General features: G+C 32.9%; 1 protein-coding gene across 10 annotated transcripts in view; it reads right to left on the reverse strand.

Annotated features, from left to right (window-relative positions):
- The window catches only part of LOC129804005 (poly(rC)-binding protein 3), a 341,188-nt gene that overhangs the window by 64,857 nt on the left and 254,871 nt on the right, over nt 1-21,460 (reverse strand). For all 10 annotated transcript variants that reach the window (XM_055850957.1, XM_055850956.1, XM_055850955.1 and 7 more), the window contains one exon: nt 6,153-6,209. In XM_055850957.1, coding sequence (XP_055706932.1) covers nt 6,153-6,209 — 57 coding nt within the window. The remainder of the gene's footprint in view (nt 1-6,152; nt 6,210-21,460) is intronic.

Below are 21,460 nucleotides of genomic sequence, written 5' to 3' on the forward strand. Positions count from 1 at the left end.
TAAAGAAAACACCGTTAGAGGGTTAAAGATTGTTTCTGTTTATGTTAATAGTGAATCAATCTTTAAATTTCTGGTGAAATTGTGAAATTGGTGAAAGTGGCCGGAATACTACACAAAGCAATGTCCCTATTTTTTATTAATTTTTCAATATTTTAGGAAGTGATTTAAAGAAAACAAAGATGATAAACTAGTTTTCAAGGTTCGACTCAACCCTCCCGAAAAGGAAGTAACAAAAAAAATCAATATGAATTAAAAATATTGCATTTCAAACTTAGGACTTCGGTGCTTATATGCAACTATGTCGAAATTTGGCACACTTACCCTAGTGTTTAATCAGAATGTGTTTTATTTTTTGGGTCTTACTCAATAACACCTGAGTTTACCGGATATACATTTTGTCCGTCCTAAAAAAATAAGAATGCATACAGGTATGCACATGAAAAAAATTGTGAGAGTATTTCCAGATTTTTAAAATTCTTGTGAGTTGAGCTCTCCGCTGATTTATCTTCACCATTGATTTTTCAATACACATTACTTGGTTCAATTAGTTGTGGAGTAAGATGATGAATTAACTAAAAACAGGAAGGTATGAACACGGTGGTCTTGGATAAATACTTTATAACAAAGTAAATTTATCTCATTTTGGTAGACAACCCCAGAAGGAAGTCCAACAGTGCTAATTTATCACGACATCTTGCAAAAGAAAACACAAGAAAATTTAGTGAAAGAAATAGTAAATAGAACAATTATCCGAAATTGTTGGTATAGTGATGAAAGAAAAATAAACTTGCAATGTCTCTTTACTTTCCTCTCTTATTCGTCTTTATTGATTCCAAGATTTTCTCTGAATTTTCCTGGACACAAGAAAAATATAAAGAAAAAAGGGAAATACTCTCTGACAAGTACAGCTTTTCAGCCTTCTATACAACCAAAAAAAAACCCATCCATCCCCATTGATAGCAAGAGCTGGGCCCGTATCCTCCACTTTGTGAGAGAAGATTCTCCGCGAGCTTCTCTCCTTGACGTTTTCTCTTATTTTTCCCATCTGACTGCTCTCCGTATCCACGAATATCGGAGAGAAGCAGGTGAGATTTTCGTGTGGAACTTTTTGTGGAAATCGTTTTTTGACAATCCGCGGGCTGTTTTTGGTCGCAAAAAACACTGAATACTGAAGTAATTATAAATTAAATGAATGAATAAACAATTAAATAACATTGTTATAAGCTTTGATTTATTCATCGCGACTCCTCTTAACATTTAAATGACTGCACAGGAATTTTTGCCAAATTTCTCTTTTTAATATTTTAGTACAGTAAAAAAAACTTTAAAAAAAAACCTTTGCATTTGTACTAATTCAGTTATAAATACCTATTTACACGTATACAGATTTTCTCATTTTCTTATGGTTTTGTATAAATTTTCTGAAAATTGTCAATTAACGCTAAAGTGAATTTTCAGAGATTTTTGTAACAAAAAGCCAATTTACCTTTAATTTTTCTTTTTTTTAAGTAATTTGACAAGGATTATCTTCAATATTTTCTCATTTTTTTTTTTTTTGTGATTTTTCGAACCAATTTTCGAGCGACAAGGCATATTAAATCTTAAGGTTACGAGTTTTCGCCAAGGAAAGCTTTCTTAGTCGCTAATTAGGTATTGTTTTCGGATTTGATGAGTATTTTTTGAAACATTTTTGCAATACTTGAGAACCTCGACAAATATTAATGATAGTTTCGCAATGTTTGATAACCATTTCGAACTTCCGTTATTTTAATGACAGTTTGAGTATTTTTTTATTTTTCGATTATTACAGAATTAGTTATAGAATTTTATACCCTTTCAGAATTCGGTTTTATCTCTAACAACTCTAACACATATAAGAACTATAGTCAATTTGAGAAAAATAGAAAGATCGTTGAAAATTTTAAATTTATAAGATACTGATATACATAAAATCACTCAAGAGTAAAATTCAAAATTGATATGTTTTTCGCGGAAAATTCTTGATATTTTCCGTTTTATTTTCTATTTCACATGGAGTATTTGAAGGAATTTTCTCGAATAAAAACTTAATTAACCTAAAGAAAAGCGTTTCAAGTATTGTAATTACTTTTTGAATAGGGAAGTTACAATTTTTCTAAGATTGTATGTCGAATAAAAAAGGATAATATAGATGCAAATTTTAAGAATCTCACTTAATATATTTTTTCCTAATTTAAGGAGGAACACGTACATATAAAAAATAAAAAAAATATTTGTTTAAAATATTTGTTTTGTTGGCTCTTGAGATCTAACAATTTCAACTTAATAAAAAAGAACTTTTTCCTGATAAACTCCCTATAGATTATGCGATCTTTCATCTCCCATTTTAGTTAAAATAAAAATTAAGAGTTTTAAAGAGTTCACGGCCAAGTAAACTGCTAAAATTCTGTTCAATTTCGTATTTATTAAGAATATAAATAGGTTATTCAAAGATCTAATCATTAAATGGCCACAACCGTTTTCTTATTCACGAGAGCTGAAACAAAATAAAACTAAAATAATAAACAATTTGGAAAATGATTGGTATCAAACTCAAAAAAAATTAGACAAATAATAACAGAAAATGAAAAAAAGTTCGAAATGCATGTACAATTTATTAAGAAAAAAACTAAATTGAAATTTATTATAAATATACGGAAATTGTATTTATTAAGTGAAATAATTATTTAAAAACCATTTAAAACTTAAAAAAACGCGATATTTTAATTTATTTGCTTATTTTCTATGTAAACTAATCAAACTCTCACCGGGAATACCACTCGAGAATTCTCTCCGGTTTTTCATGAGAAAATTTCCAATCAAAAATTTCGTGGATACCGAATAGGAGAGTTCCACACGGAGAGTTGACTTTTCCCACAAAATCAAACTCTCACATCTGGAGGATACGGCCCCTGGAAGGAAACCTCAGCTAATTTTATAATTGCTTTGTTTGATTAAAAAACTTCTTCAGCATTTTAGTCGACATCTTCAGTTGACTGTCTCCCCGCAGTTTTTCTTGTCCTACCCAAATCCCCTACATCTCCATCCTCTCCTCTTTGGCGACTTTTCTCCGTTCCCACAGAAACGTTGGAAACAATGCCATTCTTAATTTGAAGGATTATAAATTCGTAAGGGCGTTTTAATGGGATCTCTTTTCATCCACTACTACTACAGACAGACTCTGAGGCCTGTTCCAAAACATTATACACAGTAAAAAAAAAAGACTCCCACACCAAATTTTATGTTTCAAGTCATGGAGAAAATTGTGTCCAAGAACTCCCTTAAAACACCATTTAAGAAAACCCCTCTTTCTCATCCCGCATTTTAGCACATTTTTTTGTCGTTGAGTTCACTGCAAATCCCACAGTCATTATCTTCAGCTTAGTGAAAAGTCACATCATAAAATAATAATAAAACCTCTTAAATTTGTTCTAAGCACTAAGCTTTTTCGAGAAACACTAAAATGACGTACCAAAGAAAATTATAGCTCAAAACTCAATGTTCACTGCTGAAAGAAGAGCTTTCTTCAAATAAAATTTATTTGTTTACTGGAAGTTGAGAGAATTTTGGAGAATTCTTTTCCAAATACTTCTTTAAAGCTCTTGAATAAAATACTACCAAAAAGTTTAAAGAGATTGAAAAATTTCGTTAAATTCATTTAACAGAATAGTTCTCAAATATTCTACATATTATGATAATATTAATCTAATACAATATTTATTACTATTATATCGATGACTAAATTGCAGCCTTAAATAAAGCCTCTTTAACACCTTAATTTTGTGAAGCTCCCATAGAGAATATTCTTTAAAATATATTTGTGAAGGACACCATTTGGCGCTCGTAGTGGCAAACATCGGGACTAATATAATAAAGTTCTCGACCGTTTTGCTCAACTGTCACAGATAACATGACATATTTTCCAAGGGTTTTTTTTCTATGGCCAAATTGATGTAAAGATATTTCTTAATTTCAGTGGAATTCAAGTGTTTTAATTAACAAAATTAATTATATGACACTTGTGTAGAGTAGAAAGTAGAGCGGTGATAACATTCAAACAAATTACAAACGTAAAATATATGTTTTTATTTATTTTACGTGGGTCTTTTTCAAAAAGTATTTTTATTGCACGAATTCCACAGAGAAAGCAGTGTAAATTAATAATCCCTCGATATTTTCATCCCCAAAATTTCAACCTTGTACCCTCCGGAGACAAATTTCCTCAACATATCTTCGCATTTTGGACGATTTCTGAGAAGTGACGTTAAGTTCGTCCATCTGTCCTCCCGTATTTTACAAATTCGGGAACCCGGTCCCTTCCAAAAGTGTGCTTATGGTGTCTACACATAAGAAGCAATTTTCATCAAAAATTGCCATTTTGAAAAATTCTGACGTTTCTGCCTTTAGGAGAAATTTTCTTTAAAAAGGCAATATTGTTTTTAAAGAAAGTGTTCCTAGTATGTAGAGGCCTTTACACAGCATAAAACGCCCCTAATTTTCTCTTCACCCCTCTCGTCCATTCTCGCCAAAACCGTGTTCTTTTGAGATTATTCAAAGGCTCGTAAATCGTACACTCAACTGTCATTACGCTAAGAGAAAATTTCCAAACCCGCAGGGGCTTTCTTTTGAGTAAATTGACCGTAGAACGAATTTCGCACGGAGTAAAAGTAGTTCAAACAAAAAGATTCATCTGTTTCAAAGAAATGCACTAACAAACAGTACTTTTTGGCCAGAGTTCTTCAATAATTGGTTAGAATATTTAAAAAATTTACCTTAATAGAAGAAATTAAAGTTTTATTCTGACAAAGTAGCAAAATGTTTTCAAATTTCCCGCGTCGGACCATAGTATACATTCAGGCGTATTTCAAAAATGATTTCATAAATTGACTCCCAACGGTAGGCAAACTTGCATAATTGCATGTGCATAATTCCGACAGGGGCATAATCCCGAAGGACGTAATGCCGGGACTGACTGTATAACCCGTTAAAAAGTTCATAAAAGTTTGTACTTTTTCCAAAACATTGTTCGTAATATGATCACTTGACGAATATTTTTTGAACTTTTACAAACATTTGTTCGTAAATGTTTGTATGCATATGGAAAAAAATGTTTGTAAAGTATTGTTACATGTTTAGAAATTTTTGGCAGAGAAACAAAAAAAATACGAACAAATCTTTGTATAAGAACAAAAAATGCTCGCCATGTGATCATATTACGAACAATGTTTGTGACAAAATTACTGACTTTTACGAACGTTTTTATAGGATATACGATTTACGAGTATTTCGTTAATCCCTAGTAGGAATTCACAAACATTTACGAACAATTTTAGAAAATGTTTTTTGTGTAAAAATAGCAATAAAAGTAATGAAAATAAACTTAAGACAATATTTACCCCGTAATTTTTGAGAACTTCTCCAAAATCATGTCTTTTAGAAAATGGTCCGAAAAGCGAATTTATTTTCGACATAGAGAAAAATTATAATTTCATAAAGTTATTGGAATTTCCTTTAAGAATATTTATGATTACAAACATATTAAGTTTTTTTTGTAAGCTTGTAAAAAAATATAAAAATAAAATCATTTCGTAACATATTGTTCCAGATTTTCCTATTTTTTCAAACGATATATTACAGTTTTTTTTTCATCTATAATTTTAGTCATTGTATGCCAAAATGGGACTATGAAATTCCTTTAAACAACTACCCCCAACGAAAAGCGAAGGGAAAAAATTGTAAATGATGATGGATGAAAAATAATGGTGATGAATGATAACTGATTCCTCAAACTCTCCATCAACTATCCAAATACATATTTCTCGTCATTTAGTGGTTGTTGCCATCACAAACACATCCGCTTAGTTTGTTTCTCTCTCATTCGCCTGTTTTTCTTGTTTTTTTGTAAGTCAACATATAATATTTTTTATTACAGTACATATTGCATATTGCACCGTACAAAGCATAAAATGTCATCAAGTTCAGTTGCATTTGAGAGAGAGAGAGAGAAAGAGATAGACTCTTTTCACAGACGAAAATGAAAACATATAATTTTTTTTTACTACTTTACATTCATAAAATTAACTATAATAAGCTGAATGATTAAATGAACGTAAAAAAAAGTACAGTTCACTTACCTCTTCGCGAAATCTCTTGACAATTTCACCTTTTTTGCCAATGATACTTCCCACTTCCTGTAAATAGAACAAAGAGAAAAAAAAATATTACAAAATTCTAGTCTCAATAAAAATTTCATTCTATACTTGAAAAAAAATACTAGTAACTAGAAAAGAAAGTCATTCACTGGCAACGTGAGAGAATAATGTATGAAATATGAGATTCACGCGCACCTCATTCACTAAAGTGTTTATGCCAGAGGAAAGATTGTTAAAAAAAAAAACAGCACACCCATTAAAAATATGCAGATTCAAACACTGACTGTATATACATATAGTAGATTACGTTGAAAGAACGCGAGATAAGCTTTCTTTTTTGCTGTTCTTTCACTCTTTCCCAGTACAAATTCTAATTAGGAACATTTATACCGAATAAAAAAAGTCCAACATCAATAAAAATCTAACCATAAATTTGACGGTTGAGTTCATTAAAAAATGTTGCTGTTAATTTTGATTTTCAGTAGATGAACATTGAACTTGATGTTATTTGCATAGCCATTTTTCAGAAGACTGACTCTTTTTTTTGCTTCTGCACAAATGTTCAATTTGCCAAAAAGTCTGATGAGTTGGAAACAAATTTATTAAACGAGTTTTAAAGGAAATGTCATATATTCAGTCAAACTCAATCTTAACGACAGGTAATACTCTCAATCAGCAGCTTTTGCATACTTAATACTAGACACATTTTTTTTCGTATGAATTAATTAAATGAGATTTAAAGACTTTAAATCTTTTAAAAGTCTGGCATTTGGTTGCCTTTTCGGTTTGTTTCAATCTAATTTGAACTAGGGTAAGGGCTCATAATTTTGACTAGCCTCTTATTTTGGACACTTTGAGGATAAAATTGGACACTAAAAATAAATTGATTAAAATTAGGGATTTTTATTGCAATATTTGATGAATAATGAATTCTATCTAAATATTTATTCTTTTTGGAACATTTTAACACTAAATACGTTAAATTTTGAATATAATTTGAGTTGAAATAACTTTGGTGAAAATTCAGTGTGATCTGCTTACGACTAATTTTAGTAAAAACAAAGACAATAAACCCTTGCCAAGTTTCTAAACTGAAAAGAGAGTAACAAAAAAAGTCAATTAGTATTGAAAATATCGCACTTCAATCTTGGAACATCGATGCTTATAAGCAGACTGTACAAAATTATGAGCCCTTACCATATATAAAAATATATTGTCTAATTCCTTGATAATAAAAAACATTGAAGGTGTTTCACATTTTGCGAAGTACCCGAACTCGTGACTTAGATGCTGTACCTCAAAAGTACTTTCGCAACATTTACCGTTTACCGGTACTCAACCGATTTGAATCGATTCATAAATCACTTTATAGATTCCACAAAATAGTTTAAAGAGTAACAAAATTATATTGGAACAAAAGTTACTTATCGCTAAATAACCGGTTCATTACCGGTTCATTACCGGTTCACAACCGATTTGAACCAGTTAAATCACTCAAAACATTTCTCTAAATGTAATATAATTGAGTTTTGGATTAAAATTAGTTATCGGTTATGAGCCGATTCTTTACGTTAATAGCTGATTGGAATCGGTTCAGGCTTGTCAAGAATTCCAAGGCCTTTCCAACGATCACAAATAAAACACCATTCAGTTAAGAAATATGCGCTCTACAATCTTTTTAAACTTTGATCTTGAAAACCTTTTATTAGGAATGATTCAACAGGACTTTCGTATATGGACGAAATGCTCACATATGCAACTTCTAAAACTTATCCAAAAATGAAAAAAAAATCGAACGATGAAATTTGGTCAATCTCAAAAAAACAAAGAAGAAAGGGGGACAATAAGGAACATACCGACTTATGGGATCTCAAGTCACCCCACTGGCATGTGACCTATAGAGTTGAAGCCAAAGCGCACTTTTACGTGCAAACACGTATGGAAATTTCTTTGCTTTTGCAACCGTTACGCGAAATAACTTAAAAATGGGGACTGTTCCCTTTTTGGAAGTTACTGATCCCTGTGGAAAGATAAATATACTAAATTTCGGACTAAATAACTTAACCCTATCGGCTCTGTGAGCTGCGTAAAGGACCTGGATTCAAATAGCTCCATATAAAAAGAGAACTTGCCATGGAGGTATCTCAAGTCTCTGTCTCTAACCGTTTGGGATCTATGCGTAGTAACGGCCAGACGGACAGACGCATAAAAAGCGTGACGTCATTTCTTAGTCAGAAATCATCTGCAACGCGAAGATTTGTTGAGAAAAGTGGTCCCAGAGGGATGAAAAAATCGAAGGATTATACTGCTCTCTCTCTCTCTGTAAAGTTCGAGCAGTAAAATCATCCATTTGTGAAAATGTCATACCATTCTGTAACGCATATTAAAATTAAACTATTCGTCATTTATTAATCAATTTTCGTGGACGTTCGGCCAGCCGGTTGATTCTACGTAAAGTATAAACGCTTCTTGAGAGATAACGAAAAGAGATTTCGAAGAACGGTATACGACAAATATTAAATATCGGGTTGACAACATCATAGACCTATCGGATCGGTGAAAATTCGATAGTGAGTTAAATTTCGGGAGTCAAGAATCGTGTCGAGGCAACTTCATCCATTACGACTGATAGTGGCCCTTTTAAGCCTAATCTACCCTATAATGAATATTGTGCTATTACTACACTTTAATCATATGTCTGACAAGTTATTACTGAAATAACTATCATCAAGAGTAATTATAACGTAAATGTTTTTTTTTGCTAAAATCGTATAAAATAAAAAGAGGTGGCAAATGAATCTTTTCGTTTTACGTAGAACATTACACTTTAACTACTCGGAAGGACAGAGTGTAATTCAGTTAGAGAACCAGCAAACAAATTCCTGTAATTGAATTTCCTTCTCAGGAAAACCCAAGTATCATCGAGTGGTGTGGAAATCCAATCTAAAAAGTCGTAGATGGGGAAGCAAGTGTTGCAAAAACCTCTTGGACTGAAGAAAAAGTAGGAGAAAAAAGCAACACAGAGAGAAAAATTTTCAATATGAAAATTGAAATATCTCAAGAAATAAAAATTCCCAATTGGGTAAAAAGTGTATACAATTTCATTGCATTCCACCAACACAACACTAGTTGTCTCACCACTTTACATTGAAGAGATGGATAAGGTGAAGAAAAAAAAACGTACATCCTTACCAATTCACCACCTTGACACATCAACTTGAGATGCTTTTCAGAAATGCTTGGCTGATTTCTCGGATGGTTGGTTTGTTGACGCCAAAGTCGACCCATAACAAGATATCGTTGTCGCGAAACCAAGTCATTCTTTATATGTTGGATTGAATACAAAACCTATCTAGACCACCCTCCACTGCCAACACACATATCGGCCTTTTGCAATCGAAAGAGCATAACTTGACTTTTCAAATAAAATTTACGGGATTAAATTATACCTCAAACTTGCTTTGTTAATAAATAATATCTACGGAGAATATCAGTACGGAGAATTTTGCAATCGGAAACGCATTTTTGAATTTTCGTGTACCTATGGTCAACCATTACAGACGATATCAACATTCCTACACAGCTTGACATACGGCTGCTGGAATAGAATCCTACAAATGCTATTCCAATCTATTATGGCTCCGGCACACCTTTTAGATCAGGAAAATTTCATAAAGTCGAAATTCGGATCCCCTTCTTTCTCACATGTTTTGCATATGTCTATCTCATTCTCTCGCACTCTTCTTCTTCTCTTAAGCATCACTCCAAATTCAATTTAGCTCAACCGAATTTGGTATGCGAAAGAATGAGATAGTCATATGCAAAACACGTGAGAAAGAAGGGGATCCGAATTTCGACTTTATGAAATTTTCCTGATCTAAAAGGTGTGCCGGAGCCATTACGAACGTTATAGAACGTTATAAGTCTGATCCTGTTAGCTTCAAAGTATTCCTCTGAAACGTTTGCACTTAGCTAACAAAAACCATACGAATTCTTAGCCACGTTCGGGAGCACAATTTTACGGTGGAAGCTCGGCTCCGGATGTTGGGTACAAGCCTGCTACTTTACGGGCCACTTTGGGTGCCGATCAGCACGATCATGGAGACTGATCGGCAAGATCAGTACGTTCTGCCGATCTGCCACTCACTGGCTATACTTTTACCCCCTATGTAAGCCCTATTAAAAGAAAAATGCCATGGAAGTGAACAGTGAGGTACAGTAGACTCTCGCTCAATCGGCTCTTTTTCAATCGGGCGAAAAATTTTGTTGACAATTTTCACGTTTAATTATGAAGCAAATTTGCTCAAATTCGCTGTAGTTCTTCCTATTTTATCGTGATCCTTTATAATTGAGCGTTTTTTGTCGAATTTACAAAGGCTTTGACGCCCAAATATATCGATAAACCGGATGACATTTTGACCCAAATGCCCAATTGAGAGAGAGTCTACTGTACTAGTGGGCTAGTCATCGAATTTATAAAGAAAAAATCTACCCTGAAAAGTCATGAAATGTAGACCTTAGAAAAAACGTTCGAGAAGGTAATTTTGGCCTAACATGTGATGGACTAAAAGCGTTGACCAAAACATTAGCTTCTCAGAGATGTGGAACTAGAGAGCAGTCAGAAAAAAATTCTTGAGTTGGCATCAAATTAGAAATTTATTGAATTGTCGTAAAATAATTCCAGTCTGATGAAAATAGGGTAAAATTAGATAATTTACAATATTCGGATTTCCTAACTGTTTTAAATAGACAAAATGAAAAAAAGTCTACGAAGAAATTTAGTTGTGTAAGGCTTGTACTTCTTCACTTTCTTTTTGTTAGTGTCCATATGAAATAGTAAATAAATCTCAAAATTTTGAATTAAAAATGATTCTCAATTATGGTAAGATTGCATAATTCTGAATCATGCCCATTTTGGAATTTTGAGATTTTCTCACTGTTGCAGATGGTCAAAGAGCATAAGAAAACCACAAAGAAGTACAAGACTTTACATTCAAGAGTACTTCTTCGTTGTTTTATTCCTTTTGCCATCTAAAATTGTTAGAAAATCCCACTGTTCCAAATTAAACATGATTCCAAATTACCCCATCTTACTCTACCCCTGTTTTACCCCAATTTGAAATGTACAAAAAAAACAAACAATTGAACGATAAATCTCCCAACACAATTAATAATATTACATATAATACTCCGAAACAAATTCTAATTAATAAAAAAAACTTTCTCAAGTATAGAAATTAGGAGTTTAAAACACTGTAAACTACAGGAAAGGAAAGAATGATTTTAAAGAAATAAAGTATGTCCATTTAATTGCAAAGGTGCGATATATAGAGCAATTTGAAATCAGAGTGTAATACAATATATACAACATCTTTCAAAAGTCCTACAGAGAGAGTAGTAGGAAATCTTTTATATAGCATTATCGACTATATAGTCAAAACACCATCAAGCATCATCATCCGGTATGGTTGAGGTAGTAGCAACCACAAATTCTCTCAGTGTCGTCATCATTTTCGAGAAAAGCACAACGTGGTGTGCCTTATTGGTGTGTGGCTGTTCTATATAAGAGGAAAAAGTACGATAGAGAATCCTCCCATATGTATATATATTGTATAGTGTGAAGTCTGTCGAGACTGGCGAGACATAAAGAATTTCAATAAACACACCGCCTTGTGTACAAATATATCTTGCACTATATAATGCTACAAATTCAGAATGATATCTCACTCACTCGACAATTGGGATAAGAATAGGCAAAAGAGGATGGAAAGAGATATATGCTGAAAATACTCTCAGATTTTCACCACAATGCACCATAAATCCCAAGAGAGATGAGGTTAGTTTAGGAGAATGTACTAAACAAGATTGAAGAAATTCCCTTGAAAATGGTATACATCTAACTACAGGAGAGTGGGGCTACTCGGGACGGGACATGCACATGTTTCTAATACTGAACCTCGGAAGGGAAGATATTAGGGTCCTGCAAATTTGTAGGTACTTTTCTAAAAACAAAAACCATATACTTAATCTTATTGTATAAAATCGCTAATTTCAGCGTTTATACTATTTTAATAATAAATCAATATAACATCCTACAAGAATTAGACCTTCTCGTAAGGATGATACCAAGTCATGCAAATATTTTGCACAAAATAAGATTAAATTGTCAATACCAAGCCTTGTGAAATTAAGTCCAATAAAGCTCACTGGATGCGATTCAATTCATCTACATCAGACAATTTGGCGACTTTAACGAGCTTTACAGTCGGAAGTGTTCCGAAGACATAAAACCTACGCTCTACACCGAGAAAAATGTGGATGGTAAAATTTACCATCCTCCATACAAAATTCTAATGGCCGGATAGTAAAAAAGTCACCCAGCAAACGCGATATTAAATCGGACTGTCAAAAATTGTAGAATCTATTGCATGGATAGTAAATTTTAATAACCGGATGGTAAATTCTAATATCCCGGATATTAGATTTTACTAGCCGGATGGTAAATTTTACTGGCAGGATAGTAAATTTTACTAGCCGGATATTAGAACGAAAAATGTCGGAAAAATTTATTTTTCCATATTTCCATTAATTTTTAGCCATTATTTGAGAGCTTGGGGTCCTTCTTGGATGACAATCTCTGTATTTCAAGCCATTTTGATGCGTGAAAATCTTTTTCCAACATTGATGACTACGCCGAGATTTGAACAGGCGACCTTTGTGATGACAGTCGAGCATCTTCCAGCTGCGCCACGAACTCCTATAATGTATTCAAAGCATATCGGGAACCGTTGCATCGGCACACACGATATTCCAAAATGACATTCTAACAGCAGGATGGCAAATTTTACTGGCTTGGATAGTAATTTCAATCCAAATTACTATCCTCCGTTAAAATTTACTGTCTTCCAGTTAAATTCTAACATCTAATATGCGGCCAGTAAAATTTACTTCCCGGATATTAGAATCTAAGAGAGGTCAAGGTAAAATCTAAAGGAGGATAGTAGATTTTACCATCCGGCTATTAGAATTTACTATCCATAGAATAGTAAAATTTAAAATGTCAAGATGGTAGATTCTAAAGGAAAGTTTCTATGGAGGATGGTATTTTCTACTATCTTTTGAGACAGTAGAATTTAAAGACACGATTTGTAGAAAATACCATCCAAATTTTTCTCGGTGTAGTGGTGTTTCCCCTTAAAAAATTAATTTTTACCTTACTAACCTTAAGTACATTCATATAATTTACTTTTTACCAGTTTTTAACCGATTGGAACCGGTTTACACTTATCAGAAATTCTAAAACCTTTTTAGATCCCTTAAAACTTTTAATTATGAAAAACCGTTATAAGGAATGATTCAAAAGTATATGGAGTATATGGATGAAATTTCGAAGATATGATGAGGAAAGTTGTCCCCAATTGGTGGAAGTTGGACACTTTGAGAAGGAAAAAGGAAAAAAAAATGTAAAGTTGAAATAAAAGGAAATTAAGGTATTACACAGAGATAGGCAGTTACATTAAACTGTTCGTACTTCTGTCTGTTTGACCATGAAGAGAGTTAAAACTGGAACAGTTTGAGTTAGATTTGAGAACTTATGAGAATTCTGTCATTCTCTCCATTAGTCATGAAATTTAAAAATTCACCACAAGATTAAGACCAAGGTGTATGCAGCTCTTGTTCTTTCTTTAATAGCGCATGTGATAAAGTTAAAGTGTCTCAGTACTTAGCCTTAGAATAAGATTTTCAACACGACTATACAGTGAGACCAACATTGTAATAAATCCCCTATGCCACTATATTGACCCACCCCTATAGCATAAGCATATTCAGCTAACACAAAACATATTATACATCCTAAAATGGTCCTACTATAAGATATATAGCTGCCGAGAAGTGAACTGAATATAAGGAAAAGAGACTTTACGAGACAATTACACAAATCAGTTTCCTGGCCAGAATCCCGAATAGTTTATCTTGTGCATTGCTAAATCCAACAACAAAACACCCATCTCTTGAGGCATTCAAACTAATTACCACATCTATTGAAGTGAGAATGAAGAACATACACAATTGCTTTGGTCACTCACAGTCAAGATATAAAACCCTTTTCTTGCACACTTTGGATTTTAACAGAAACAACATATAACTTCATAATAAAGCGAAACACACTAGTCGAAAAAGAGATAAGGCAATTGTGTCGAGAGATGTTACAAGTTAAAGCCCAATGTATCGTGTCACATTACTTCTTGAATCACTCATTCGTACAATTTTCACCACCGTAGCAATTGTACAACATTTATTATTTATTTTTCAATCTGACACTGCAGAAAATAGATTGGCTATTTTCTTATTCTACAAGTTTTTATTGTGTTATATACTGTATCGCATATTTTCTATATGGAATTGTCAAGTATTGAAAAACAATGTATATAGTTTTTGAATGTTAGAAATATTGCATTTCACCCTTCATCAATCGTGCATTCAGTCGTGCAACCCTTACTGTCACCTTTCCAAAATATTTAAAAGAAAAGGGGTGGCAAAGTGTCCCATATGCTTTGCGAAATTCTCGAACTCGTAACAATACTATACCCTAAAAGTATTTTCGTATCATTTAGCATTTACAGGTTAACTATAGCGAGAGAACAATTATGTATTATATTCTCTATTTTTTTAACTCATTAAAATTTCCACCCTCCAGACCCCGATGGGGCCAATTTTTTAGAAAAACTTGGTGAATCAGATGATTTCTGAAAAATATTGGCACGTTGTTTTCAGTTTGATCCTTCGATCTTGCCGGCTGCCAGTCTTGCCAAACCTAGAGTTCAAACGATTACATATATCAACTTGGTATCTTCGAAGGACCCCCCCCCCCCCCCTTCTAATATATATCCTCAGAATAATTTCCCGTTAAATCAATCAAAGACCATTACCAGTTGTAGCACGAATGCTACGGACCCCACACCAGACCATTGATTGCCTATTCCAATACAGCGTTCTCCTCGCTTCGCTGGTGAAGACCGATCGAGGAGCCGATTTGACGGTGCCTTTGGAATAACTCATCAAAAAAAGCTAATTCTAAAAGCTAATTTTGTAACTATTCTCAAAAAAGCTGGGGCAAATAGTACCAGACATTGGGTATTATCATATTTTGATTCGCTTTATTACGGGCTTCCGTAAATTTGAAAAAATACCGAGAGGGCATATTTTCATAGAAAATTTATTCATCTACACCTTTGTAAAACACCGTTTTCTCTGCGAGAAAAGTGAGAAAACGAGAAAAGCGCTTTTCAAGCTATTTTAGAAAAAAAAACTCACAAGAGACTGCTAATCGTTTGACCAATGCAAACAACAAGCGGCGAGACATGATAATGACGTTCCATTTCGCCGTGAGATATCAGAAATTGCTTCGCTTTTTTGTTACTTTTTGCTCTATACCTTTTGTTACTTTTTACCCCAAGTGGCCATTTTAATAAAAGGATTTCTGGAGAAAAGAACTTCTGTGAAATTCTAAAATAGATAGCGGATTCGTATTCAAAAAATCCAAATTATTTAGAAAATATTCAATAGTGCATCAATTTTGGAAAATAAGTAGGTAATAATTGTTATCTTCTGCAAGGAAAATATTTCAAAAATAGGGCTAAAAATTTCGATATTTTTTATTTTCTAAATTCCTTGTTCGAATTCTAAGAAACTTACGACATTGAAGAAGGTCTATGGAGGCAATCTATAGAAAAAAAATTTACCTTGGAAGATATTGAATTCTGAATTTTTCGATTTGTGACTTTTTGCCCCAGTCTCCCCTATCTATTGTAACTGTGTCGGCAGCGATGAGTCTTTTGCAAGAAATACACACAGTAACTGATCCCACCTATCGACGATAAGCTAATTTCCTATTAAGTGTTTTTTTTTTCAAGGTCAAATGCTAAAAAGGTTCTAAAGAGTCTATTTTATCAACCGAATGAGGTATATTTGGGCTTGTTGGAAAGGTCTTGAAATTTTGATAAAAATGAGCCGGTTCAAATCGGTTATGAACCAGGAATAAACCGTTTCATAACCGATAAGTAATTTTTATCACAAAATCAATTGTATCAATCCTAAGCTATTTTAGGTGATCTTTTGAGTGTTTCAATCTATTCAATTAACCGGTCGTGAACCAGTAAACGGTAAATGATGCGAAAGTTCTTTTGAGGTATATCGACTAAGTCACAAGTTCAAGCATTCCGCAAGTCTAGGACGCTTTGCCACACATCCCTTTCTCGTTTTATAAATGTGAGAGTTTTACAAAACTTTATACTTTTTCTTGTTCATTTTAAAAATGAATATGTACTGTAGTCGATTAAACTTCCCTAGATTTTTATAAATATCAGAATTTCTAGTATCAGACTTAAATACAAAATTAATATCATAATTTTCTAACAATAAAGAGGTAAGAGTCTTAAAAAAAGTCCTCTAGATGAGCTTTACGATTAGAGAACTTTAACATTTTGATATTAGGGTTAAGTGGATCACCTTTGAAGTAGGGATTTTTTACCAATTTATAAAAAAAAAATTGAGCCTTATCGTGATATAATTTAGCTGCACAGATTGAGAAGCTAAATTACGTTGTATGATATGGCTCAGTTCCACTTAAACATGGAAGAAAACTCACAATTTCAAAGGTGCCCCACTTCCCCCTAATAACACTTATCAGAGAATACGAATCACCTTATAAAAACCGATTTTAAGCTTTGACAAAGGTTTATCTTAAAATTCAGGTGAGTGTGTATTGTTTAAACTATATAATATCACACGGGTTTATTAAATATTTGAAGTATATAATATTTTGATGCAAGCCGAAAAATTCTTATGTCACTGAGAAAAAAAGGAGTAGACAGATATGTCTAAACATATCTATCAACTGCAGTTGAAAATCACTAAACAAATACTTTGGTGAAATTCTGTGACAGAAAGTGCCAAAGAATTTATTTCTCAAAATCTTCTGTGTTAAATAGCGTCTATAATAATGTTGTGTGTCATATAAAATACAACAACTAGTAACATGTAATTAACTAAATTTATATCGTCAACATTTCGCTCTTTCCTTCTTCATCTGACTTTGATTAAATCAATAGATATATTAAAAGCTCATATAGTTGTGTTATTTGATTAAATTACAATAAAGCATTGTGAAGGCAAAATGGATTCAAAGTGGATATCTCCTTTTTGACAAATGAGTTCATAAACAAAAGGGTACCCCCCAAAATGCATTGCTGTCCAAGAAAGAATTAATTTTGAAGTTGGCGTAAAACTTATTTTAATTAGATTGTCGACAGAGATTGCAAGATTCTTTTTTTTTCATTTCTTAAACTCTAACCCCATTGTAGTCCTTCTTAATTTTAATACTGTCTGTGTGGAAGATTGTGATAAAGCGTTGAAAAAGATGAAGAAAAGCTTCTTTATAACCCTTGAAGACCAATTATCTTTTGATAAATTTCAATAAGCTCCCCTTTTGTTAACATTTCTCTTAACAATCTCTTCGCCTTTAGCACATTCGTCGACCAAGTTTTTTTTTATTCTTCTATTTCTCTTCTTGCATCAACACACAATTTATCCCCATTTTTTTTCTTATTCTTTTACAAAACTCACCCTTACCCCTTCTCGCCCATTTAAAGCTCACTGTCAAACTTGAATAAGAGTGAGTTGCTTTTAATATTTCGTCCTCTTATTCATTCTATATACTATATTTTTTTCTAGAATATAACCTATTCTCATGTCATTGAATACATTTTCAAATCTAAATATCTTCTCATTTTCCCTCAGTGACTTTACATTACATGTAAAGCAGGACAATTTTGTCCAAAGACTGGAGAAGAAAGATTAACAAAAGATTGTGAAGACTGAATGAATCCTTAAATAAAGCATAAAGTACCCATACATTGTTTAAGTTAGATGTTTTATAAGTAAAAAAGATCTTTGATTATGATACATAAGACGTTAAGAATAAGAGTATGATGGGACAAGAATAGTATTACTAACTATATCAGATCCTAAATAATCAAAAGGAAGGAATATTTATTTAAAAAATATCTCGAAATATTTAGATCATTTATGGGAAAAAATGCAAAATTATAAAGAAATTAAGTGAATGAAGTATTTGTCTATACACAAAAAAAAAGCCGGAAACTTTTTCGTAAATGTTTGTGAATTCATTTTGTGGACTTACGAAATGCTCGTAAATTTTACAAACTACACCGAGAAAAATGTGGATGGTAAAATTTACCATCCTCCATACAAAATTCTAATGGCCGGATAGTAAAAAAGTCACCCAGCAAACGCGATATTAAATTGGACTGTCAAAAATTGTAGAATCTATTGCATGGATAGTAAATTCTAATAGCCGGATGGTAAATTCTAATATCCCCGGATATTAGATTTTACTATCCGGATGGTAAATTTTACTGGCAGGATAGTAAATTTTACTAGCCGGATATTAGAATGAAAAATGTCGGAAAAATTTATTTTTCCTTATTTTCATTGATTTTTGGCCATTGTTTGAGGCCTTGGGGCTCTTCTTGGATGACATTCTCTGTATTTCAAGCCATTTTGATGCGTGAAAATCTTTTTCCAACATTGACGACTCAGCCGAGATTTGAACACGCGACCTTTGTGATGACAGTCCAGCATCTTCCAGCTGCGCCACGAATTGCTATAATGTATTCAAAGCATATCGGGAACTGTTGCATCGGCACCCACGATATTCCAAAATGACATTCTAACAGTAGGATGGCAAATTTTACTGGCTTGGATAGTAATTTCAATCCAAATTACTATCCTCCGTTAAAATTTACTGTCTTCCAGTTAAATTTTAACATCTAATATGCGGCCAGTAAAATTTACTTCCCGGATATTAGAATCTAAGAGAGGTCAAGGTAAAATCTAAATAAGGATAGTAGATTTTACCATCCGGCTGTTAGAATTTACTATCCATAGGATAGTAAATTTTAAAATGTCAAGATGGTAGATTTTAAAGGAAAGTATCTATGGAGGATGGTATTTTCTACTATGTTTTGAGGCAGTAGAATTTAAAGACACGATTTGTAGAAAATACCATCCAAATTTTTCTCGGTGTACTAAAAAGTTCGTAAAAGTTTGTATTTTTTCACAAACGTTTGACGAGTATCCGTTCGTACATTTTTGTTCGTCTAACAAAACGTTACGAATAAATTACAAAAGTTACGAACATTTACGCATAAAAGTTTGTAAAAGAATAAAGAAAATGTTCGTCAAATGATCATGTTATTAACAATATTTGTGGAAAATTACAAACTTTTAGTACACAGTAAAAAATAAGTACCACTATAATAGTAGGTAATTTTTGACATCTCTATTATAGTGGTAATTTTGGGAAAAGTGTACACAGTAAAAAATAAGTACCACTATAATAGTAGGTAATTTTTGACATCTCTATTATAGTGGTAATTTTGGGAAAAGTGTATTTTTTAAAACGTGTAATCTTCAGCGTGTAATTTCTTTTTGCGTGTAATTTCCAGCATGTAATGTTTTTCGTGCGTAATTTGCAGAATGTAATTTATAAATTTGTGTAAAAAGGAACGTGTAAACTTAAAAAACATGTAATTTCTAGCGTGTAATTTTATTTATTCGCATTTTTTCACATTTTTTCAAGTTTTTTTTTGCATTGCCGCCAGAGATTCCTCCACGTCCAGCATCAAATTGCCTCGTTGATTTAGAAGAAGGATGTGATTTTGGTGACAGATCTGTAAATTAGAAAAAAAAACAATCAGTTTTTCAATCAAACTTTCACTGGGCCTTGGGAGGGTCACTGAGCGGTGGATTTAAGCCTCTTTAAGAGCACAGGAGGCCCCACGGGGTAGAAACACTGAGGGAAATCGTCTATTCCGGGAATAGAATGTGGAATTATGACACGTTTTAACAAGTTCAATACCCGTTCAAATATATGCAGATTTTCACACTGTATTTCTTAAATATTGGACTGAAGGACTGATGATCACAAGGGGTGGTTATTGTGGGGGCCACCACTACCCTTTGGACAAGATTCCGAGGCAAAATATGCGCAGATAGAATGCAACTCAAAGTGACACCACGTAAATTTCAACACTGGATTTTTTCACAATCACTCATATAAAACATTAAAAAATACACACCAGCAGTAGTATTCCACTTTTTTCTTGGGGGATTTGGTCTTTTTCACAAAATTAGAGGCTATAAAACTGAAAAAACTAAAGAAAATACTCACCGAGGTGGATGCTTCCAGCAGCTGTCAAACTATGATGGCGATTTTACACGTTTTTGAGTACACGCACCAAATTTTACACGCAGTGGAATATTTACCACTATTTAAGTGACACTGTTCCACTTGAATAGTAGTAAAAATTACATGTTTCAATTACACGCTGAAAATTTTTACACAAATTATTTTTTACACAAAATTTACCATTTTAATAGTGGTATAAATCAAAATTTACAATTTTTCTAGTGGTAATTTGGAAATTACACGTTATTTTTTTTACACGATTTTTTACTGTGTATTTTTTAAAACGTGTAATCTTCAGCGTGTAATTTCTTTTTGCGTGTAATTTCCAGCATGTAATGTTTTTCGTGTGTAATTTGCAGAATGTAATTTCTAAATGTGTGTAAAAACGAACGTGTAAACTTAAAAAACATGTAATTTCTAGCGTGTAATTTTATTTATTCGCAATTTTTTTTTCACATTTTTTCAAGTTTTTTTTTTTGCATTGCCGCCAGAGATTCCTCCACGTCCAGCATCAAATTGCCTCGTTGATTTAAGAAGGATGTGATTTTGGTGACAGATCTGTTAATTAGAAAAAAAAAACAATCAGTTTTTCAATTAAACTTTCACTGGATCTTGGGAGGGTCACTGAGCGATGGATTTAAGACTCTTTAAGAGCACAGGAGGCCCCACGGGGTAGAAACACTGAGGGAAATCGTCTATTCCGGGAATAGAATGTGGAAGTATGACACGTTTTAACAAGTTCAATACCCGTTCAAATATATGCAGATTTTCACACTGTATTTCTTAAATATTGGACTGAAGGACTGATGATCACAAGGGGTGGTTATTGTGGGGGCCACCACTGCCCTTTGGACAAGATTCCGAGGCAAAATATGCGCAGATAGAATGCAACTCAAACTGACACCACGTAAATTTCAACACTGGATTTTTTCACAATCACTCATATAAAACATTAAAAAATACACACTAGCAGTAGTATTCCACTTTTTTCTTGGGGGATTTGGTCTTTTTCACAAAA

This window comes from Phlebotomus papatasi, chromosome 2 (assembly GCF_024763615.1).
Source record: "Phlebotomus papatasi isolate M1 chromosome 2, Ppap_2.1, whole genome shotgun sequence".
In the NCBI taxonomy this organism is placed as follows: domain Eukaryota; kingdom Metazoa; phylum Arthropoda; class Insecta; order Diptera; family Psychodidae; genus Phlebotomus; species Phlebotomus papatasi.